The 25126-nt window shown below is 46.0% G+C and overlaps 1 protein-coding gene across 1 annotated transcript in view; it reads left to right on the top strand.

Moving 5' to 3' along the window:
- Nucleotides 1-22146: 22146 nt before the first annotated feature.
- Nucleotides 22147-25126, top strand: part of LOC132780139 (latent-transforming growth factor beta-binding protein 4) — a 95407-nt gene continuing 92427 nt past the window's right edge. Inside the window, 3 exon segments of the mRNA XM_067460851.1 lie at nt 22147-22172; nt 22174-22327; nt 22330-22508. Coding sequence (XP_067316952.1) covers nt 22147-22172; nt 22174-22327; nt 22330-22508 — 359 coding nt within the window.

Genomic DNA, 25126 nt, shown 5'->3' with positions numbered 1-25126 from the left:
CTCTGAAGATGCCAGCCACAGATGGAGGCGAAACATTAGGAGAGAATGCTACTGGAACACGGCCATACAGCAACCCAGTGATTCGGGCCTTTGACAACACATTTGGTAACAGTATTCATGTGGCAGAGCAAGATGGAAACCACTACTTATTCTGGGGAAAAGTATGTGCCAGTGGGCCAGATTTGGGAGATTGAACACTTTTCAGAATTACTAGGTCCTCTCTGCTCCATTGCTCCATGGCATTTTCCACAACTTTATTCGGTGGTGAGGTGTATAGTACTGGGATCATGTCGTTCTAGTCAAACTCAGAGTTTTTTTTGGTGATGGAAACTATGAAAGAAGCAGGTCAGGATGCTGGTGTCAGGTGTCAGGGCAAGGAAATGAACTTGCTTCTCTGATGTGAAAGAAAAACACATAAAGGACCTGTCCACAGAAATCAATCATAGTGATTCCATTTTAACTGCTAGAGCTACAATCTATGGAATCTTGGATTTTGTAGTTTGTTTTGGGGGGGGGGGGGTTGTGTCAGGAGCGACTGGAGAAACTGCAAGTAGCTTCTGATGTGAGAGAATTGGCTGTCTGCAAGGACGTTGCCCAGGGGACGCCTGGATGTTTTCATGTTTTACTATTCTTGTGGGAGGCTTCTCTCATGTCCGCGCATGGGGAGCTGGAGCTGACAGAGGGAGCTCAATCGACTCTCTCGAGATTCCCCAGATTCAAACTGCTGACCTATTGGTCAGCAGTCCTGTCAACACAAGGGTTTGACCCACTGCACCACCGGAAGCTCCGGTTTGTAGTGTGGTGAGACACTGTGATTATATATCCATTTGAGTTGCCTGTTGACTTATGGTGACCCCATGAATTTCATAGGGTTGATTTAGGCAAGAGGTGCCACTTTGTGGATTTCAGATGTGATATTTTGTGAACCTTGACACCTCTGGAATCCTCAGACCTCAGAGTTGATGGAAACTTATGAAAACAAGGGCCTCGAGTGCTGCTTAACATTTTTGATACCTAGACATTGACTTGGAATCACTTTGGGTTTTTGTTTTGTTTTTCCATTGTCCATGCAGTTCCCAGGACAGGCCCAAGATATAAAAATGATACCCTGTATGTGCCACAGTTGATCACATTTGTAATAAATCAATTACAATGAGCATTGAACATTGGGCTATGATTCTGTAGACTAGTGGTTCTCAACTTGGGGGTCGGGACCCCTGGAGGGGTTGCGAGGGGGTGTCAGAGGGGTCGCCAAAGACCATCAAAGACAGTATTTTCTGTTGGTCATGGGAGTTCTGTGTGGGAAGATTGGCCCAATTCTATTGTTGGTGGGCTTCAGAATGCTCTTTGATTGTAGGTGAACTATAAATCCCAGCAACTACAACTCCCAAATGTCAAGGTCTATTTTCCCCGAACTTCACCAGTGTTCACATTTGGGCATATTGAATATTCGTGCTAAGTTTGGTCCAGATCCATCATTGTTTGAGTCCACAATGCTCTGGGGGGGGGGGGGGGGGGGTTGCTCATCTCAGTTTCTAAGCTGAAGAGCCGGAGTTGTCCATAGACACCTCCAAGGTCACGTGGCTGGCATGACTGCATGGAGCACCATTACTTTCTCCCTGAAGCAGTACCTATTGATCTACTCACATTTGCATGTTTTCGAGGTTGGCAGAAGATGGGGCTAAACAGCGGAAGCTCACCCCATACCCCAGACTCAAACTACCAACCTCATCCAGAGTGCTCTCTGGATGTAGGCGAACTACAACTCCAAAACTCAAGGTCAACGCCCACCAAACCCTACCAGCATTTTCTGTTGGTCACGGGAGTTCTGTGTGCCAAGTTTGGTCCAATTCCATCATTGGTAGAGCTCAGAATGCTCTTTGAATGTAGCTGAACTATAAATCCCAGCAAATATAACTCCCAAATGACAAAATCAATCCTCCCATCCCAACCCCACCAGTATTCAAATTTGGGCATATTGGGTATTTGTGCCAAATTTGGTCCGGTGAATGAGAATACATCCTGCATATCAGATATTTACATAATGATCCATAACAGTTGCAAAATTACAATTATGAAGTAGCAATGAAAATAATTTAGTGGCTGGGGGTCACCACAACATGAGGAACTGTATTAAGGGGTCATGGCATTAGGAACGTTGAGAACCACTGCTGTAGGCCAAGATTTGAATCCCACTCAGCCATGGAAACTCGCTGGATGATGTTGAGCAAGTCACACTCTCTCAGCTTCATAGGAAGGCAAGGGCAAAACTTTTCAGGTTGCCATAAGCTGGAAATGAAGGCACACAAGAGCCAGAACAAAAGCAACCCACTTATCCGGCTTCTCGTTCTTGGAGGAAACCATCGGCAGGCTGATCTTTGAAGTGCAGTGGATCCCGTGCTTGGGCTTGGGCTGACAAGGGTGATTTGCAAAAGGTAGGAATTAAGGGTATCTGTGGAATGCAAGGCATTTTCATTCTGCAAAAGTAAGATCCAAATGTAACATTTCTACACATATACAATGAAGAGCAGCTTGAGGAATAGTAGTGTTGTAACTGTGTAGTGCAGTGTTTCTCACCCTTCCTAATGCCACGACTCCTTCATACAGTTCCTCATCTTGTGGTGACCCTCAACCATAACATTATTTTTCTTGCAACTTCATAACTGTAATTTTGCTACTGTATTATTTTACTCTATTATTGTTATTATTGAATTTATTATTTTACTCTATTATTTTAATTACATTATTATTTTATTCTATATTATTATTATTATTATTATTATTATTATTATTATTACATCTATTATTTTACTTTTTATTTATTTATTGTGTCAGGGGCAACCAGGCAATTGTATTACATTTCTAACGGAACAAAACAAACAAACAGATAAAAAAAATACAAACTTGGTAGTTGATTAAATGTCCTTTGACCAGTATCTAGCCACTTAGAGTGCCTCTGGTGTTGCTGCAAGAAGATCCTCCATTCTGCATGTGGCAGGGCTCAGGTTGCATTGTAATAGGTGGTTGTGGTTTGCTCTTCTCCACACTCGCATGTCGTGGATTCCACTTTGTAGCACCATTTCTGAAGGTTGGCTCTGCATCTCATGGTGCCAGAGCACAGCCTGTTCAGCGCCTTCCAAGTTGCCCAGTTTTCTGTGTGCCCAGGAGGGAGTCTCTCATTTAGTATCAGCCATTGGTTGAGGTTCTGGGTTTGAGCCTGCCACTTTTGGACTCTCGCTTGCTGGGGTGTTCCAGCGAGTGTCTTTGTAGATCTTAGAAAATTATTTCTTGATTTAAGTTGTTGACGTGCTGGCTGATACCCAAACAGGGGATGAGCTGGAGATGTCTCTGCCTTGGTCCTTTCACTATTGGCTGCTACTTCCTGGCGGATGTCAGGTGGTACAATACCGGCTAAACAGTGTAATTTCTCCAGTGGTTTAGGGCGCAGACACCCTGTGATAATGCGGCATGTCTCATTAAGAGCCACATCCACTGTTTTAGTGTGGTGAGATGTGTTCCACACTGGGCATGCATACTCAGCAGCAGAGTAGCACAGCGCAAGGGCAGATGTCTTCACTGTGTCTGGCTGTGATCCCCAGGTTGTGCCAGTCAGCTTTCGTATGATATTATTTCTAGCACTCACTTTTTGCTTGATATTCAGGCAGTGCTTCTTGTAGGTCAGAGCACAGTCCAGAGTGACTCCCAGGTATTTGGGTGATTTTACTCAATTATTATTACATTTATTATTTTACTGTATTATTGTTATTATTACATTTATTATTTTAATCTATTATTACATTTATTATTTTACTCTATTATTACATTTCAATTATTTCGCTCTATTACTATTTTATTACATTAATTATTTTACTATCTTTATTATTATTGGAAGTATACGTAAGCACATTTACACTGAAGAAGGTCAGAATAATGATTTAATCAGAGTTGGACAGTCTTATATTCAGTTACAGTTTTATGTCAATATTCAAATACATTTAACCTATTGATGCCTCAATTAATCTAATTTTATTGGTATCTGTTTTCAGTTCAATTTACCAGTAGCAGCTGCATTTCCCACCCTCGGCTTATACTCAAGTCAGTACATTTTCTCAGTTTTTGTGTTAAATTAGGTACCTTGGCCTATATTTGGGCCGGTTTATATTCAAACATATAGGTATTTCCAATCCTCTTTATATGACCAGCACATATGATAAAAAGTGCCCACCTCACATATTGCCTTTCATACCCACAGCTTATTTACCTGTATGGAAATTTAGACATAAATCTTAATTAAGGTGAAATTAGGATTTCTTAAACTTTGACCATGATGGTCTCAAACATCTGGATATTATGATTGAGAGGTCAGGATGACTGATGGCGGATGGAACTGGAGTCATGCAGAAGGGCAAAAGCAAGTTTGCTTCAGCATCTGGGTATCTGTGGAGAGTTTTGATGGACAGAGCAAGGACCTTGCATTGCCCCCTATATAAGAATGTGGAGGCCCCAGAGGAAATTTTCCTTCATTTCCCAAATTTCTAGCATTGCAGTAATTTAAACCTTCAACTGAGGTTTTCAAAACAGAGCGCAGGCCTCTCAAGAAAAGGGGGCGGGCAATGTTTCTAATGGAATGCAAACACAGCAAAGACAAGACTTCTTCTAGGTGTGAATAGTTTTCAATGTTGAAGTCTCTAGTTCCTGTAACTGCTCCTGTAAATGAGAATTCTACATCCCAATTAAATTCACCTTCATTTCTCAAATTTCTAGCAAACTGATAGTTTGTGGTGGTGGTCTAGAGATGTCATCACACCATGCTGTTATGTCAACGTTTCTCTATCTGGGATCACAAAGGGACGTTTAATGGGTCGCCAAAGACCATCAGAAAACACGGTATTTTCTGTTGATACTTGGGGTTTTGTGTGGGAAGTTTGGCCCAATTCTATCATTGGTGGAGTTCAGAACGCTCTTTGATTGTAGGTGAACTATAGATCCCAAAACTACAACTCCCAAATGCCAAGGTCTATTTTCCCCAAACTCCATCAGTGTTCACATTTGGGCATATTGAGTATCCGTGCCTAGTTTGATCCAGATCCATCATTGTTTCTGTCCATGGTGCTCTCTGGATGTAGGTGAACTACAACTCCAAAACTCAAGGTCAATGCCCACCAAACCCTTTGATCCCAGAAACTACAACTCCCAAATGTCAAGGTCTGTTTCCCCCAAATTCCACCAGCATTCACATTTGAGCATATAGAGTATTCGTGCCAAGTTTGATCCAGATCCATCATTGTTTCTGTCCACGATGCTCTCTGGATGTAGGTGAACTACAACTCCCAAACTCAAGGTCAATGTCCACCAAACCCTTCCAGTATTTCCTCTTGATCATGGGAATTCTGTGAGCCAAGATTAGTTCAATTCTATAATTGGTGGAGTTCAGAATGCTCTTTGATTGTAGGTGAACTATAAATCCCAGCAACTACAACTCCCAAATGTCAAGGTCTGTTTTCCCCAAACTCCACCAGCATTCACATTTGGGCATATTGACTATCCATTCCAGGTTTGATCCAGATCCATTATTGTTTGAGTCCACAGTACTCTCTGGATGTAGGTGAACTACAACTCCCAAACTCAAGGTCAATGTCCACCAAACCCTTCCAGTATTTCCTCTTGATCATGGGAATTCTGTGAGCCAAGATTAGTTCAATTCCATAATTGGTGGAGTTCAGAATGCTCTTTGATTGTAGGTGAATTATAAATCCCAGCTACTACAACTCCCAAATGTCAAGGCCTATTTTGCCCAAACTCCACCAGCGTTCACATTTGTGCATATTGAGTATTCGTGCCAAGTTTGCTCCAGATCTATCATTGTTTGAGTCCACAGTGCTCTCTGGATGTAGGTGAGCTACAACTCCAAAACCCAAGGTCAATGTCCACCAAACCCTTCCAGTATTTTCTCATGATCATGGGAGTTTTGTATGACAAGTTTGGTTCAATTTCCTCATTGGTGAAGTTCAGAATGCTATTTGATTGTACGTTAACTATAAATCCCAGCAACTACAACTCCCAAATGACAAAATCAATCCCCCCAACCCCACCAGTATTCAAATTTGGGTGTATTAGGTATTTGTGCCAAAATTGGTCCAGTGAATGAAAATATAACCTGCATGTTGGATATTTACATTATGATTCATAACAGTAGCAAAATTACAGTTCTGAAGTAGCAATGAAAATAATGTTGTGATTGGGGGTCACCACGAGGAACTATATCAAGGGGTCGTGGCATTAGGAAGGTTGAGAACCATTGTGTTATACCATCATAGCAATGCATTTGTCCCACTTTTGGGAAGCCTGGGAGAATGTGGATTATGTTAGCAAGGTAAAAAAAGTGATATAAATGGGTTTTTTTTAGGAGCGAGAGGAGTAGGAGAGCAAAGACTAGTATGCTATAAAGGGGGAGACGAAGTAACATGGACAGCAAAGGAAGAAGAGGAGGAATGCTAACCCTTGTTTCAGATTGCAAAGAGAAGAGCGCCAGGGACACCCAGAAGACATATCAGCACAGCACACTTAAATCAATTTGGCACTGAACTGAAAATGATTGAGTGAAAGAGTCCTGCAGTCTTATCTTTCTCAACCGGCTATGATTCCTTACATACCCATGTGCCATTTAGGTTTGGAGTCCAGATACCATTTTGGTGCCTGGATGAGGCCACTGAGAAGATAGGAAGGACCACTCAACCTGGCTGTACGTGCCCAAAGGTTTCAAGAAGTTGTCCAGATGTTTGTCTGTGTGTTTTTTCATGTCAGGAGCAACTTCTGGTGTGAGACAATTGGCCGTCTCCAAGGACGTTGCCCAGGGGATCCCTGGATGTTTTGCCATCCTGTGGGAGGCATCGCTCATGTCCCCGCATGAGAAGCTGGAGCTGACAGACAGGAGCTCACCCCATTCCCTGGATTCGAACTGCTTTCCTTTCGTTCAGCAGACATTACCCAGGGGACTCCCAGGTATTTTACAATCTTGTGGGAGGTTTCTCTCATGTCCCCGCATTAGAAGCTGGAGGTGACAGACAGAAGCTCACCCCACTCCCTGGATTTGAACTGCTGACCTTTCGTTCAGCAGACATTAGCTGGGGAAACCCAGGTGTTTTACCATCCTGTGAGAGGCTTCTCTCATGTCCCCGCATTAGAAGCTGGAGCTGACAGACAGAAGCTCACCCACTCCCTGGATTCAAACTGCTGGCTTTTCGTTCAGGAGACATTAGCCGGGGACACCCAGGTGTTTTACAATCTTGCGGGAGGCTTCTCTCAAGTCCCCGCATGAGAAGCTAGAGCTGACAGATAGGAGCTCACCCCACTCCCTGGATTCAAACCGCTGACCTTTCATTCAGCAGACATTAGCCAGGGACACCCAGGTGTTTTACAGTCTTTCAGGAGGCTTCTCTCATGTTCCTGCAAGAGAAGCTGGAGCTGACAGACAGGAGCTCACCGCGCTCCCCGGATCTGAACATCTGACCTTTCGATCAACAGATGTTACCCAGGGGGTGCTCAGATGTTTTATCATCCTGTGGGAGGCTTCTCTCATGTCCCGGCATGGGAAGCTGGAGCTGACAGACAGGAGCTCACCCACTCCCCGGATTTGAACCTCTAACCTTTCGATGAGCAGATGTTACCCAGGGGGTGTTCAGGTGTTTTATCATCCTGTGGGAGGCTTCTCTCATGTCCCCGCATGGGAAGCTGGAGCTGACGGACAGGAGCTCACCCACTCCCCGGATTTGAACCTCTGACCTTTCGATCAGCAGATGTTACCCAGGGGGTGTTCAGGTGTTTTATCATCCTGTGGGAGGCTTCTCTCGTGTCCCCGCATGGGAAGCTGGAGCTGACGGACAGGAGCTCACCCACTCCCCGGATTTGAACCTCTGACCTTTCGATCAGCAGATGTTACCCAGGGGGTGCTCAAGTGTTTTATCATCCTGTGGGAGGCTTCTCTCATGTCCCCGCATGGGAAGCTGGAGCTGACAGACAGGAGCTCACCCACTCCCCGGATTTGAACCTCTGACTTTTCGATCAGCAGATGTTACCCAGGGGATGACCAGATGTTTTATCATCCTGTGGGAGGCTTCTCTCATGTCCCCGCATGGGAAGCTGGAGCTGACAGACAGGAGCTCACCCACTCCCCGGATTTGAACCTCTGACCTTTCGATCAGCAGATGTTATCCAGGGGATGACCAGATGTTTTATCATCCTGTGGGAGGCTTCTCATGTCCCAGCATGGGAACATGAGAGAAGCTGACAAACAGGAGTTCACACTGCTCCCTGGATTCAAACCACCGACCTTTCGGTCAGCAGTCCTGCTGGAACTAGGTTTTAACCCATTGCGCCACCAGGGATTCCATGGCTCATTGAGTAAGGACATGGGAGAGAGCCTTCTTCATGCCTGCTCCCATTCTTCCCTGCTCTCCTTTTGCTGACAGGTGTGGGCACCTTTCAATTTCAAACAGGCTTTTAATAAGTCATTTCTTCTCCTTGAATTGATGTAGTTTTTAAAACTTTTGTACGTCTCTGAAAGAGAAACAAATTACCATAACCATGTGGTTTTGAACTTAGAAAATGTTTTAATGGTTTTTAATGAGGAATTTTTTAAAATACTGTTTATATTCAATCCTGTTTTGATGTTTGCATATTTGTATATTTTAAATTGTGTGCTAATGCTTTTATGCTAAGCCACTTTGAGTCTTCTTCAGGAGAGATAAAGTGGAGTATTATTATTATTATTATTATTATTATTAATGTATTGTCAAAGGCTTTCATGGCCTGAATCACTGGGTTGTTGTGTGTTTTCCGGGCTGTATGGCCATGTTCCAGAAGCATTCTCTCCTGATGTTTCGCCTCCATCTATGGCAGGCATCCTCAGAGGTTGTGAGGTCTGTTTGTGTGTCCAATTGCAACCGTCACACCTACTTCAAACAGACAAGAGTTCTTTCTCCCACCTGGACATTCCACAGATATATAAACTTCACTTACTTAGCTTCCAACCTTCCAATAAATAAATAAGAGATCTATTTATTGTCGAAGGCTTTCATGGCCGGAATCACTGGGTTGCTGTAGGTTTTTTCGGGCTATATGGCCATGTTCTAGAGCAGTGGTTCTCAACCTTTCTAATGCCGCGACCCCTTAATACATTTCCTCATGTGGTGGTGACCCCCAATCTTGAAATTACTTTCATTGCTACTTCATAACTGTAATTTTGCTATCGTTATGACTCGTAATGTAAATATCTGATATGCAGGGTGTATTTTCATTCACTGGAACAATCTGGGCACAAATACCCGATACACTCAAATCTGAATACTGGTGGGAGTTGTAGTTTCTGGGATTTATAGTTCAGCTACAATTAAAGAGCATCCTGAACTCCACCAATGATGGAATTGAATCAAATTTGGCACACATAACTCCCATGAACAAGAGAAAATACTGGCAGGGTTTGGTGGGCAATGACCTTGAGTCTGGGAGTTGTAGTTCACCTACATCCAGAGAGCACTGTGGACTCAAACAATGATGGATATGGTCCAAACTTGGCACAAATACTCCACATGCCCAAATGTGAACACTGGTGGAATTTGGGGAAAATAGACATTGACCTTTGGGATTTGTAATTACTGGGATTTATAGTTCGCATACAATCAAAGAGTTTTCTGAACTCCACTAATGATAGAATTGGGCCAAACTTGACACAAGAACCCCCTTGACCAACAGAAAAATACTGTGTTTTCTGATGGTCTTCGGTGACCCCTCTGATGTCCCCTCGCAACCCCCCTAGGGGTCCTGACCCCCAGGTTGAGAAACGCTATTCTAGAGGTATTATCTCCTGACATTTCGCCTGCATCTATGGAAAGCATCCTCAGAGGTAGTGAGGATGCTTGCCATAGATGCAGGCGAAACGTCGGAGAAAATGCCTGTAGAACATGGCCATATAGCCCGAAAAAACCTACAACAACCCAATAGATCTATTCTCTGCTCTTTGCTTTGCTTCCCTGATTCTAACCCCACCTCCTTCTCTATTTCTTCCTCCATTTAGCAAGTTGACCTGAAGCTGAGGGTGGAAAAGCTCAACGTGAAGATGGTGCCCGGGGTCGCTGCTGGGGCTGGCGAGGGGCCCAGCCCTCCCAGGATGCCTTCGCTGCCAAAGGAGTCCAAAGAGGACCGAGAGGAGCGAGTCCTTGCCATGTTGGGCATCGTGGGCACCATCCTCAACCTACTCGTCATCATCTTTGTCTACATTTACACCACCATTTAGGCCCTGGGTGTGGCCTGTTCACCTGTGGTATCCCTTTGGGTGGCTGATGCCATCCAGAACTGAGAATAATGGATGCTTCCCCAGACTGGCAGCTGGTCTTGTCTGGACAAGTATGGATTTGTACCAGTGGGGCCAAGGAAGGAGCCTATGTTGGCCCACCTGGCTTTGCCACTTTCAGGAACTTGCTGACCAGACTTGGGCGCTGCTGCTACTGCTGGGATGGTGGTTACCCATGAGCATTGGGCAACACTGCCAACTCCATTTGAGTCTCAACGTGAAGTGCCAGGTTGCTGCACATCCTTGGATGCAGGGCAGCCTTTTCCACCAGGAGAGAGACTTCTCCTTCTCCTTCCCAATGCCAGTCGCTGCTGCTGGGGCGCTGTGTCTTGCCTGGCACGTTTTGAAACAGACGTGGGGAGGGACGGTTTGAACGCCTGGCATTTGTGCTCTTCCAAAGCCCCCTCGCCTGTACAACATCAACAAGCACAACGCAAAATCGGTCTCTTCCCTCGCTGCCACTCAGAGGAATGGGGGAGCTTTGGGCCAGGAGGCATCCGTCAAGGGCTGGTCGATCTTCCCTCCCAGCACAGCTGCCACCCACAAATATAACACCAGCCCCCCTTTCCCCGCCTGAGCATTCCCACCTGTTCCCATTCGGAGCAGGTCCTTAAACTGCCAGCACCAATGTTGAGGTTGGTGTCCTGTATCGTGGGTCCTGACCCCACTCTGCCCACCAAACCAGCCCCACCTGGGACCCCCACCCAAAGATTCATCAGCCTGAAATACCCTTGATCCTTCTGAGAGGGGTGAAATGAGCTTCCTTGTGCATCCCGAGCCCCAGCCTTAATCTGCCACATCCCCTTGAGGGAATGCCAGTCGACTCTTGAAAGCAGCCCCCTCGGTTGAGATGTGGGGAGAAGGGGAAGGAAGGAATTGGGGGCTCCGCCAGGTCTTTAAATTCAAAGTGCTTTACCAAGCTGTAGCATAACGCTTGGCCCTAGAACAAGGCCCCTTCCAGGGCATCTGGAGGCAATAAGGGGGCAATAAGGGTTCGCTCCTCGTGTGGTCCATAGGGCTGTTCCCCTCTGCTGTGGGAAGATGCCAAGAGCTGGGAAAGGAAGAATACAAGGAAACAAGACAAAAGCAGACCTCAGATTGGCTTCCTTGCCATATTTCTGGAGGTGCAAAAAGATAAGGATGGGTTGTCACTGAGTTCAAACTGGGCCATAGTCCTCCTCCTACCTTACAAGTTTGTAACTCAGGGGAGGGACGATGCAGGAATACTCCCACCCCCCAAAAAATACAACTTGCAGGGACTTTTGTCTTTGGACTCGCTCAGCTCCATTGCTTCCGTCTTCCTTGCAGATTCGGCAGGAGGAGAACCAGCCCAGACTCTGGGAGGGCGACTAAAATCCAGGATTCAATTTTTTTTAAAACACGACAACAATGGCAAATATGTAAGGCACCCCATCCCCACACCTTGTTCTTCCAAAGGGAGGGTTTTGCCACAACCAACCATGAAGACCAATGGGGTTGGGGCAAGGAAGGGAGGCTTTGCCTTTGTGCCAGAGCAGCGCCAAAGGTGGCAACTCTCCATCCCAGTGTTGCGCCAAACCAGGGGGTGGCGGAGGGAGCTGTGCTTTTCTAAGAACTGTGTTGTAATTGTGAAAATTTTATATGCAACCAAATTTGAAATAATCACAAGGAAATATTTATGGATGTCAAGTGAAGGCATTGCCATGTTTTGCTGGGAAGGGGGGCAGGGTATACGAGTGTGTGAGAGTGAATGGAGCTTGTTGAGTTCATTTATTATTATTATTATTATTATTTACAGTATTTATATTCTGCCCTTCTCTCCCCGCAGGGGACTCAGGGCGGATTACAGTGCACATATACATGGCAAACATTTAATGTCATAAACACACAACATATATAGACAAACACAGGGGCAATTTAAGCTTCATGAGGATATGCTTGAATTCCGGCCACCGGGGGAGCTGTCGCTTAACGGTCCACTTGTGACACCAATGGAGTACTTCCTCATTCTTTTGCACACTGCTGGAGATTTTTATGGCATCATAAATTAGTTAAATTAGCCTTCCTGCATAAGTGGTACCTAAATTTCCTACTTGACAGATGCAACTGTCTTTCAGTCTGCTAAGGTCGACAGCAAGCTAGACAAATAGTCATGAGTTTACTCCGACTCAGGCTAGCTTCGAACTCATGACCTTTTGGTCAGTGGTGATTTAACGCAGCTAGCCAACTGTGCCACAACCCAGGCTTCTTTCTGACAGAGTTCTCTTTATGTTTCTCCTTTCATAATCTTTCTTATAAAAATAAGCGCACCTTACTCTTTGGGGCTTTGCACCTTACATTTCAAACTAGAGACCGATGGAGTGCAGAAGCTGGGTTGTTGTAGGTTTTTTCGGACTATATGGCCATGGTCTAGAGGCATTCTCTCCTGACATTTCGCCTGCATCTATGGCAAGCATCCTCAGAGGTAGTGAGGTCTGTTGGAACTAGGAAAAAGGGTTTATATATCTGTGGAATGACCAGGGTGAGACAAAGGACTCTTGTCTGCTGGAGCTAGGGGTGAATGTTTCAACTGATCACCTTGATTAGCATATAATCCATATATATATATATATACATACACACACACACACACACACACACACACACACACACACATATATATATTAGCATATAGTCCAGAAGTTTTTACTCACCCCTGAGCACGATGCTGCCTTTTTGCAATGCCATCTTAACAGGAGTTAAGGAATCCCACTGGAGCATTGCAGCACACCCAAATACCTGGGAGTTACCCTGACAAGAAGCACTGCTTGAATGTCAAGCAAAAAGTGGATGCTAGAAGCAATATCATACGAAAGCTGACTGGCACAACTTGGGGATCACAACCAGACACAGTGAAGACATCTGTGCTCGCACTTTGCTACTCTGCTGCTGAGTACGCATGCCCAGTTGAAACACATCTCATCACGCCAAAACAGTGGATGTGGCTCTTAATGAGATATGCCACATTATTACAGGATGTCTACATCCTACACCACTGGAGAAATTATACTGTTTAGCCAGTATTGCACCACCTGACATCCTTTGGGAAGTTGCAGCCAATAATGAAAGGACCAAGGCAGTGACATTTCCAGCTCATCCCTTGTGTGGGTATCAGCCAGCACATCAACGACTTAAATCAAGAAATATTTTTCTAAGATCTACAGAGGAATACCTCAGCAAGCAAGAGTCCAAAAGTGGCAAGCTAAAGCCCAGCACCTCAACACCAATGAGGGACTCCCTTTGGGCACACAAAAGACTGGGTGACTTGGAAGGCATTGAACAGACTGCACTCTGGCACCACGTGATGCAGAGCCAACCTTCAGAAATTGGGCCACAAAGTGGAGTCCACAACGTGTGAGTGTGGAGAAGAGCAAACCACAGACCACCTGTTACAATGCATTCTAAGCCCTGCCACATGCACAGTGGAGGACCTTCTTATAGCAACACCAGAGGCACTCCAAGTGCCAGATACTGGTCAAAGGACATTGAGTATAATGGCAAGTTTTTAAACTTTGTGTTTTTTAAATATAATATAACTTTACTCTTGGATCACTTCTGATACAGTAAATAAATAACAGGATTTAGGATGGGCTCTACCATCTGATCATGCTAGCAGTGCCAGAATTCCCCATGATGCAGAATAAACTGGCAAAACAGGACATACCATTTCAAAGAGCCAGTGGAAAAGAATTCCATATGCAGTGCTGTAAAACTCATTAGTGGTGTCTGTTATGCAGCTGGCAGGGCGAAGAATGGAGAGCTCTCTGGCACCATTAATGATAAGAGTGAATTTCACTAGACGTTGCTTGGCTACAAACAACACCTGCTCACGTTCCTTTTTCTACACCACTATTACAAGTATAGGGACGCTCTTCAGTTTTGACTTTTGTGACCCCAGTCTGGAACCATACAGATGCCAGAAAGTGTAAGGATTGGCCCACGGAATACTAAATTCGGCGTCTGAGGCTGGGATAACCCTTGATCCAATGTTTCCAGAAATAAGCAGGAATTGTTTATGATTAGGATAATTTAGAAAAACCCAAAGCAAAGACAAATCTATTACTGTACATCTCACGGAGAAGGGAAAGGGCACACCCTTCACCAAGTTCCAGAGAAAGGTGAGGGACTGGGATGGACTCTTAGATTACACATAATAGGTATGACAACTGAAATCCTGGCTTCTGCTTTTCAGGGCAAAAGGAGGAATCTCAGGGTGAGAACACTGCCTTAAAATATGTGTGTGAGAACATGTATGTATGTATCTATGTGTGTGCATTTCTCATCTACAGATATACCTGTAGATCAGTGGTTTCCAAGGAGCTCCCGGTGGCGCAATGGGTTAAACCCCTGTGCCAGCAGGACTGAAGACTGACAGGTCGCAGGTTCGAATCCAGAGAGAGCGTGGATGAGCTCCCTCTATCAGCTCCAGCTCCCTATTGCGGGAAAATGAGAGAAGCCACCCACAAGGATGGTAAAACATCAAAACTTCTGGGTGTCCCCTGGGCAACGTCCTTGCAGATGGCCAATTCTCTCACACCAGAAGCAACTTGCAGTTTCTCAAGTCACTCCTGACACAACCAAAAAAGAGGTTCCCAACTTTTTTTTTTACCAAGGACCACTTTGACCAGAGACCACTTTCATCAGGAACCAATTAGTACCAAAAGGGTTACAAATCAGTTTTTGGTCAACTTTAGATTCAGTTTGGTTTTTTGGGAGTGCTGAATCAGAAAACTGCATTGGATAGACAACATCAGCTCTAGTTTCTGATACAGAACATATGCCGTCCAGTAGTCGCCATCTGCTCGCCCACAGAAAACCATATTTAAAAAGCCTTGGCACTATAAGAGGGTTTTGCGAGACCAGTCACTCTTATTGCAACTGTATAGTAACGATGAAGTCGTGGACCCTATTTTAAGTCTTGTAGACCACTGGTGGTCCACAGACCACAGGCTGGGAACCACTGCTGTAGATGTTTTGGTGGGCATTACTTTAAAAGAAAATATGGCACCAGCATCACAATTAACATGGAAAGAATAGGAATGGAGTTCTACAAAAAGAAGAGCACTTCAACATCCTTCAGCAAATGTTTGAATTCAAAACTAACAATATGTAAGTGTGTAATGAAACAACCAAGTCATGTAAGTAAACAAAAGCCTTATGAATGTCTTAGAGGCCACTTTAAGACACCTTTCGAAATGCATGCAGGGATGGCGTCTTCTTTCACCAGCTTCCACTTCTCTTATATTTTCCATAGAGGTGGCCAACTTTCTAAATGTAAATCTATGGGGTGGTTTGGTTTTTTTTAATCTGGTCAGGCAGGCATATCTGTTCTTGTTTGCTTAGTAAGGGTTCTTGAGTTAGCTGCTATTTACTTTGTCTGTTGGAGGCAGGCACAGACAGCTACAGAAGGATTGGCTGGAGCATAATCCTATTCTTTCAAGCTTTATTGCATTGTTTATGCAGGAGACACTGCTGCGACCAGATGCCAAATGTCTCTTTTCTTCCAGCCCTCCTTTATCATTCTCCTGATGCAAATGCTGCTGAAAACATCCATATGGAAGAGAAAGAGAAGCAAGAAGATATGATGACCATAAACAAGCCTTTGCAAAAAGGATAGAGGGCTTGTAAACTGAGGTATACATATGTATTTCGTCTTGGTACTATTTTTTCACCCTATTATGTGCAAGTCTGATTGATATTCACACATCATCAAGGCATTGCAACAGAACTCTTCTATTTTGGTCTCAAACTCTGAAATTTGAGGGATGTTCATAAAATATTTCCCCTGACCCAATTCCTGTGGACTGAGAGCAATGAAACTTGGCACAGTTATGAGTCCTATCCCTCGGTGCCACCCAGGGACACACACTGTTCCCATCTTTTTAAGCAGCTGTAAACACTTCTGGATGGTTGTAGGGTTTTTGGGCTGTACAGCCATGTCTCACAACCTCTGAGGATGCCTGCCATAGATGCGGGTGAAACATCAGGAGAGAGTGCTCCTAGAACATGGCCATACAGTCTGAAAAACCTACAACAACCCAGTGATTCTAGCGAGGAAAGCCTTCAACAAAACACTGTAAACACCTTGCTTGTAGAAGTCGACAAGTTGCTCCAAAAGCCACCTTGTGACTTTGGAAATCGGAGTCTCATCATCTGAAAAATGTTTTCCCTTCAAAAATAATTTCCTTGTTGGAAAGAGGTGGAACTCCGATGGTGCAAGGTCGGGTGAATAAGAGGGCTGAGGTAGAATTTCAAAGCCACAGGAGCATGCTTCCATTTGGACAACATGTAAGTTGTGAACTGGTGCATTGTCTTGCAGACGACGGACACCTTTGGTGAGTTTGCCACATCTCTTGGTTTTGATGGCCTCCCACAATTTCTGCAGCAGTAAAGCACAGTGATCATGGTACTATTTGCTAGGAAATCCATCAGTCCCGTTCCATGTGGTCCCAAAATACTATGAGCATGACCTTGCCTGCCAAGAGTTGGGCATGTGCCTTCTTTGGAGATGGTGAGTCATGATGCTTCCATTACAGCAACTGGACTTTAGTCTCAGGATAGTGATGGGCCCAGCTTTCACCCTGTGATCAGTCTGTTGAAAAAGTCCTGGTTTCCATGGCACATCATTGCCAATACAGCCTCAGAGCATTCAACTCGTACCTGCTCCTGGAAAGGTGTGAGCATCCAGGGGACCCAGTGAGCAGATACCTTATGCATGTGAAGATGGTCTTGAATGATTTTTTTTCCCCATGGACTCCACACTAATTTTGACATTTTGGGCTAAGTGGTAAATAGTTACATGGTGATTTTCCAAAATGGCGACCTTAGGCGATCCCTGATTATCTGAGTAAGATTGTCCCCCAAGGTCATTGTACTGGCGGTGGGTACGTAGGTGACTGTGGAGCCCTATTCTTGACCTGCATGTTCTCCCACAGTGAGAGCATAGGTTTCCAGGTTGAAGGTGGTCCTAGTTGGGGTTGGCTTGATGTGCCTTTCTCTTGGCACATTTCTCTCTTTTGCCCTCCATTCATGCCTCTTCAAATTCTACAGCATTGCTGGTCACAGCTGACCTCCAGTTGGAGCACTCCCAGTTCTCGGTGTCTATGCCAGAGTTTTTAAGGTTGGCTTTGAGCCCATCTTTAAATCTCTTTTCCTGTCCTCCAACATTCCATTTTCCGTTCTTGAGTTCGGAGTAGAGCAACTGCTTTGGGAGATGGTGGTCGGGCATTTGGACAATGTGGCTGGTCCAGCGGAGTTGATGGTGGAGGACCATTGCTTCAATGCTGGTGGTCTTTGCTTCTTCCAGCATGCTGACATTTGTCCACTTATCTTCCTGGGAGATTTGCAGGATTTTTCAGAGGCAATGCTGATGGAATCGTTCCAGGAGTTGCATGTGACGTCAGTAGATAGTCCATGTTTGCAGGCATACAGCAGGGTTGAGAGGGCAATAGCTTTATAAACAAGCACCTTGGTCTCCCTATGGATGTCCCTGTCCTCAAACACTCTGTGCTTCATTTGGAAAAATGCTGCACTCGCAGAGCTCAAGTGGTGTTGGATGGTGTGTTCATCGATAGCAGAGTGGGGTCGCCCTGGAATTGGAGCTGTATGCACCAAAGTCCAACCACATTTGAATGGATGATGCCAGTCCTTGACTACATCCTATGATGGGGAATCATCACCATAAACTTCTTTCATCTCATTGAATGTCTCCTTTGGAGTGCAGCCTTTCAAGCCAAGGAACTTGAGGACTGCTCTGGATTCCACTGGGTTCATTATCAAATCTCACACCATTTTGGCACCTGTAAAATCAAGACCGTTATCAGGTCTGAGTTGTAAATTGGCACGTAACCTATAGAGACTTATATCATTACACAAATGCAGTTTCAGTGTCCTGTGATATATAGAAGTGGGTCTGAGGAAATCTTTAATGAACACCCCACGTATAACACTCTTGGTTCATCCTGAACTGACAGCTCATATTGAAGGGTGTTTTTCCAAACGTTCCTCCCTGTTCAGTAGAAAAGGAGATGTGCAAACAGAGAGGTCCTTCTCAAGGCTCCCAGAGTGAAGAGATGAAGGAAGGAGGTGTAATCATTTGCACCGGAAATTTGAGGGCTCGGGGTTTCTTTGAACAGGAGAAGGAAGTGCACCTCCTCCTGTGACATGCTCTCTGTCGGACAAAATTCCCTGGCGTCTTTGACTCCTTTCTGGCATTTCCTGTTCAAGGTCAGGAGGAGCCAACAGGAGAGTCGGGCCTCTAAAGGCAGGAATGCACTGTATTAATCTGAGGAAAGGAGACCCCCGTGGGGAGCAGCAGGAGGGACGTCCCTGAGTCCTGCTGCTGAAATAATAACAGGATTTGCAGGCACACAAACCTAGGGTTACCAGTTCAGGATTGTCCCAGACCCTGGGGCTTCGAGGTCAAAACCTGACAGTTGGGGACAGCCTTTGGTGATGTCATTAAGTGTGGCGCGTTGAGGACCCATAGCCCTTGCTCACAGCTTTTTATCTGAATACATACACAAACATATCCAGCATCTAGAGCAGGAATGGGCAAACTTGGGCTCTCTGGGTATTTTGGACCAACTCCCACAATTCCTAACAGCCTCAGAGGGAAAAGCAAGGGGCCTGAGGTTGTTAGGAATGGTGGGAGTTGAAGTCCAAAACACCTGGAGGGCTGGGTTGTTGTAGGTTTTTTCTGGCTATATGGCCATGTTCTAGAGGCATTCTCTCCTGACATTTCGCCTGCATCGATGGCAAGCATCTTCAGAGGTAGTGAGGTTCACTATCTCACCTCAGTACCTCTGAGGATGCTTGCCATAGATGCAGGTGAAATGTCAGGAGAGAATGCCTCTAGAACATGGCCATATAGCCAGAAAAAAACCTACAACAACCCAGAGATTCCGGCCACAAAACCCTTCGACAATACACCTGGAGGGCTGATGTGTCCATGCCTTTGTCCTCTTGGATCTGGACACTTCAGTCAGTCAAGGGATCATCTGCATACCCACGTTGTGGGAGTTGAAATCCAAAACACCTGCAGGGCCAAAGTTGGCCCATAATTGCACTAGAGCATAGGTTTACTTTAAATCTCTTTTCTGCCTCCTGAAGAATTCTGGGGTTTGTAGTTGAGTGAGGCTGAGGACTTGTGTAGCTGCGTAATTTAAAAGGCCCCTCCCTAAACTACAAGTCCTAGATTGGATTTCAATCAGATCCATGTTCTAATGCAGTGGTTCCCAACCTTTTTTGGGCCAGAGACTACTTTGACCAAGGACCACTTCCAAAGTTAGTACCAAATCAGTATTTGGTTTAGTTATTTGGGGTGCTAATTCAGGAAATTGCATCAACTCTAGTTTCTGATACAGAAGATATGTCATCCAATAGTCACTATGTGCTTGCCCACAGAAAACCATATTTAATAATCTAGAGCTGATGTGGTAGTAGTAATCCTTTGTGGGTAGTAAGTCTCTCCCCTCCCGACATCCCTGTTGTCTCGGCACTATAAGGGCTTCGCGAGGCCTGTCAATCTCGTTGCCACATGGTTTCCAGACAACAATGTGATGTGCCAGCTTAAAAAGCTGATGAGATTTTGGCCTGCATAAAAAGGAGTCTAGTGCCTAGATCCAGGGAAGACATGCTGTCCCTCTAGTTTGCCTTGTTCAGACCACACCTGGAATCATACTATGTCCAATTCAGGGCAGCGCAGTTGAAGAGAGATGTTGACAAGCTGGAATGATCAAGGATCTGGATAACAAGCCCTATGAGGAGTAGCTTAAAAGGCTGGGCATATTTAGCCTGCAGAAGAGAAGGGTGAGAGGAGACATGATGAGGGCCATGGATCAAGATGTGAGGGGAAGTCATAGGGAGGAGGGAGCAAGCATGTTTTCTGATGCCCTGGAGACTGGGACACAATGGAACAATTACTTCATACTACAGGAAAGGAGATTCCATCTGAACATTAGGAAGAACTTTCTGACTGTGAGAGCTGTTCAGCAGTGGAACTCTCTGACCCAGAGTGTGGAGGAGGTTCCTTCTTTGGAGGTTTTTAAGCTGAGGCTGGCTGACCATCTGTCGGGCGTGCTTTGAATGCAATTGTCCTGCTTCTTGGCAGAATGGAGTTGGACTGGATGGCCCTCAAGGTCTCCTCCAACTCTACAATTCTATGATTCTATGAACAGTGTAGAGAGACATCACACTGGCAACGAAGGTCCACATAGTTAAAGCAATTGTAATCTATAGATGCGAGAGCTAGACCATTAGGAAGGCTGAGCGAAGGGAGATAGACACTTCTGAATTGTGGTGTTGGAGGAAAGTTCTGAGAGTGCCTTGGACCGCAAGAAGATCAAACCAGTCCATACTCCAGGAAATAAAGCCCAATTGCTCATTGGAGGGAAGGATATTAGAGGCAAGGATGAAGTACTTTGGCCACATCATGACAAGACAGCTTGGAGAAGACAATGATGCTGGGGAAAATGGAAGGAAAAAGGAAGAGGGGCCGACCAAGGGCAAGATGGATGGATGGTATCCCTGAAGTGACTGTCTTGACTTTGAAGGAATTGGAGGTAGCCACGGCTGACAGGAAGCTCTGGCATGGGCTGGTCCAGGGGGTCATGAAGAGTTGGAAGTGACTGAACATATCAACAATATGCAGTGTAGTAATGGTGAGGCCGTGGACCATATTTTCGTTCTTGCCGACCACAGGTTGGGAACCACTGCTGTAGTGTGATGAGGTTCACCTAGGCAAAGCTCTATATTGGTTAAAGTCTGGGATTTTGCCCTGCATTAATAGGAGCATAGTGTCTAGATCTAGGGAAGTAATGCTACCCCTCTATTCTGCTCTGGTTAGACCACACCTGGAATATTGTGTCCAATTCTGGGCACCACAATTCAAGAGAGAGTGATATTGACAAGCTGGAATGTGTCCAGAGAAGGGCGACTAAAATGATCAAGGGTCTGGAGAACAAGCCCTATGAGGAGCGGCTTAAGGAGCTGGGCATGTTTAGCCTGAAGAAGAGAAGGCTGAGAGGAGACATGATAGCCATATATAAATATGTGAGAGGAAGCCACAGGGAGGAGGGAGCAAACTTGTTTTCTGCTGCCCTGGAGACTAGGATGCGGAACAATGGCTTCAAACTACAAGAGAGGAGATTCCACCTGAACATGAGGAAGAACTTCCTGACTGTGAGAGCCGTTCAGCAGTGGAACTCTCTGCCCCGGAGTGTGGTGGAGGCTCCTTCATTGGAAGCTTTTAAACAGGGGTTGGATGGCCATCTGTCAGGGGTGATTTGAATGCAATATTCCTGCTTCTTGGCAGGGGGTTGGACTGGATGGCCCATGAGGTCTCTTCCAACTCTTTGATTCTATGATTCTATGGAGACTTCCTGTGCCTGGGTGGTGTTACTTAGTCTTGATTCTAGTGTTTTTCAATACTGGCAATTCATTTTCATTGTTCAGATATCAGCCAGTGCCTTAAATCAAGAAATAGTTTGAGATCTACAGAGATACTCACAGGAAGACTTCAGCAAGCCAGAGTCCAAAAGTGGCAGGCTAAAACCCAGCACCTCAAGCCATGGCTGATACCAAATGAGAGGCTCCCTCCAGGGCACACAGAAGACCGGGCAACACGAGATGCAGAACCAATCTTAAGAAATGGGGCCACAAAGCTTTGCTGTTGCGTTTGTGGGTTTCATTGTCTGGCCTAGTGGTTGACAGAGTGGTCCAGATGCCGTGCAGAAGGGGGTCAGACTAGATGGCCTTTGGGGGTCCCTTCCAACTCGAGGATGCGATGGCTGCCTCTCCCCTCCTCCTCCTCCTTCCCTCCCCCGACGAGGCAGCACCTGCGGCTCTCTGCCGCCCCTCCCCGTCCGGAGGCCGGTTGCCTGGCCATTGGCTGCTGGCTGGAGGGGCCGGCGAGTCCGGCTTGGGCTCCCATTGGCGGCCAGAGAGCCCGGCCCGGCCCCCGCTGGCCCCCGTTCTCGCCTCTCCCGGAGCGCCCCGTCCAAAAGGCCGGCGAGATGCGGGCACCGGCTCTGGGCGCGCTCTGCTTGCTGGCCTTGCTGGCAAAGGCAGCGATGGAGGAGAAGGAGGATGCTCTGGGGAGGCGCAAGAAGGAGCCCGCGGGGAGGGCCTCCAAGGCGGCCAGGTAAGAGGGAGGCAGGGAGGGAGGGAGGGAGCAGCCTTGGCCAGGGATGCTGCTCGTGCCACAGCCTTGTCCCAGGGCAGGAGGAGCGGCCACTTGAGTTCCTTCCCCAGCCAACACAAGCCTGCTCTTCTCATCAGGGTCGGAGGAGGGGATGTCAAAGCCAGGGTTGCTGCACAGACAGGCGCCTCTGTAGCCAATAGGTTTGTTTGACTAAAAACAATAATGGTTCAAACTCGTTTCGGATGGAGGGGGCGCAGGTGGTTCCATTCTAAAGTCACAGGAAAAAATGTTCAAAACTTTTCGAAAGGTCCAAGACTTCTTTAATGGTTTGAAAGTGGGTGGTCTTTACTTTGAAAGTAGTTGTTTTCCTCCAGAAGTGGGAGAAAAGCAGGTAAAAGGAAAGTCCTTCCTTCTCTGGTTTAAAACTGGCTTCTCTTGCTTGAGCCAAGGCCAGGAAATTCCTTCCTTCCCTGGTTTAAAACTGGCTTCTCTGGTTTTAAAACTGGTTTCTCTGGCTTGAGCCGAGTCCAGGAAATTCCTTCTTTCCTTGGTTTAAAACTGACTTCTCTGGCTTTAAAACTGGCTTCTCTGGCTTGAGCCGAGGCCAGGAAATTCCTTCCTTCCTTGGTTTAAAACTGGCTTCTCTGGTTTTAAAACTGGTTTCTCTGGCTTGAGCCGAGTCCAGGAAATTCCTTCTTTCCTTGGTTTAAAACTGACTTCTCTGGCTTTAAAACTGGCTTCTCTGGCTTGAGCCGAGGCCAGGAAATTCCTTCCTTTCCTGGTTTAAACCTGGCTTTTCTGGCTTGAGCTGAGGACAAGGACCAGAAGCGGGAAACAGCAAGCAGAGGAAATTCCTTCCTTCCCTGGCTTAAAACTGGCTTCTCTAGCTTTAAAACTGGCTTCTCTAGCTTGAGCCAAGGCCAGGAAATTCCTTCCTTCCCTGGTTTAAAACTGACTTCTTTGGCTTTAAAATTGGCTTCTCTGGCTTGAGCTGAGGCCAGGAAATTCCTTCCTTCCCTAGTTTAAAACTGGCTTCTCTGGCTTTAAAATTGGCTTCTCTGGCTTGAGCCGAGGCCAGGAAATTCCTTCCTTCATTAGTTTAAAACTGACTTCTCTGGCTTTAAAATTGGCTTCTCTGGCTTGAGCTGAGGCCAGGAAATTCCTTCCTTCCCTGGTTTAAAACGGGCTTCTCTGGCTTTAAAACCAGCTTCTCTGGCTTGAGCCAAGACCAGGAAATTCCTTCCTTCCCAGGTTTAAAACTGGCTTCTCTGGCTTGAGCCGAGGCCAGGGATCAGAAGCGGGGAAAAGCAAGCAGAGGAAATTCTTTCCTTCCCTGGCTTAAAACTGGCTTCTCTTGCTTTAAAACTGACTTCTCTGGCTTGAGCCAAGGCCAGGAAATTCCTTCCTTCTCTGGTTTAAAACTGGCTTCTCTGGCTTGACCCAAGGCCAGGGACCAGAAGCGGGGAAAAGCAAGCAGAGGAAATTCCTTCCTTCCCTGGTTTAAAACTGGCTTCTCTGGTTTTAAAACTGGTTTCTCTGGCTTGAGCCGAGGCCAGGAAATTCCTTCCTTCCTTGGTTTAAAACTGGCTTCTCTGGTTTTAAAACTGGTTTCTCTGGCTTGAGCCGAATCCAGGAAATTCCTTCTTTCCTTGGTTTAAAACTGACTTCTCTGGCTTTAAAACTGGCTTCTCTGGCTTGAGCCGAGGCCAGGAAATTCCTTCCTTTCCTGGTTTAAACCTGGCTTTTCTGGCTTGAGCTGAGGACAGGGACCAGAAGCGGGAAACAGCAAGCAGAGGAAATTCCTTCCTTCCCTGGCTTAAAACTGGCTTCTCTAGCTTTAAAACTGGCTTCTCTAGCTTGAGCCAAGGCCAGGAAATTCCTTCCTTCCCTGGTTTAAAACTGACTTCTCTGGCTTTAAAATTGGCTTCTCTGGCTTGAGCTGAGGCCAGGAAATTCCTTCCTTCCCTAGTTTAAAACTGGCTTCTCTGGCTTTAAAATTGGCTTCTCTGGCTTGAGCTGAGGCCAGGAAATTCCTTCCTTCCCTGGTTTAAAATGGGCTTCTCTGGCTTTAAAATTGGCTTCTCTGGCTTGAGCCGAGGCCAGGAAATTCCTTCCTTCATTAGTTTAAAACTGACTTCTCTGGCTTTAAAATTGGCTTCTCTGGCTTGAGCTGAGGCCAGGAAATTCCTTCCTTCCCTGGTTTAAAACGGGCTTCTCTGGCTTTAAAACCAGCTTCTCTGGCTTGAGCCAAGACCAGGAAATTCCTTCCTTCCCAGGTTTAAAACTGGCTTCTCTGGCTTGAGCCGAGGCCAGGGACCAGAAGCGGGGAAAAGCAAGCAGAGGAAATTCTTTCCTTCCCTGGCTTAAAACTGGCTTCTCTGGCTTTAAAACTGACTTCTCTGGCTTGAGCCAAGGCCAGGAAATTCCTTCCTTCTCTGGTTTAAAACTGGCTTCTCTGGCTTGACCCAAGGCCAGGGACCAGAAGCGGGGAAAAGCAAGCAGAGGAAATTCCTTCCTTCCCTGGTTTAAAACTGGCTTCTCTGGCTTGAGCCGAGGACAGGGACCAGAAGCGGGGAAAAGCAAGCAAATTCTTTCCTTCCCTGGTTTAAAACTGGCTT

The sequence above is a fragment of the Anolis sagrei genome, chromosome X (assembly GCF_037176765.1).
Source record: "Anolis sagrei isolate rAnoSag1 chromosome X, rAnoSag1.mat, whole genome shotgun sequence".
Taxonomy (NCBI): Eukaryota; Metazoa; Chordata; class Lepidosauria; order Squamata; family Dactyloidae; genus Anolis; species Anolis sagrei.
Note: the sequence above shows the minus strand (reverse complement) of the source record. Positions and strands in the feature narration are given on the sequence as shown.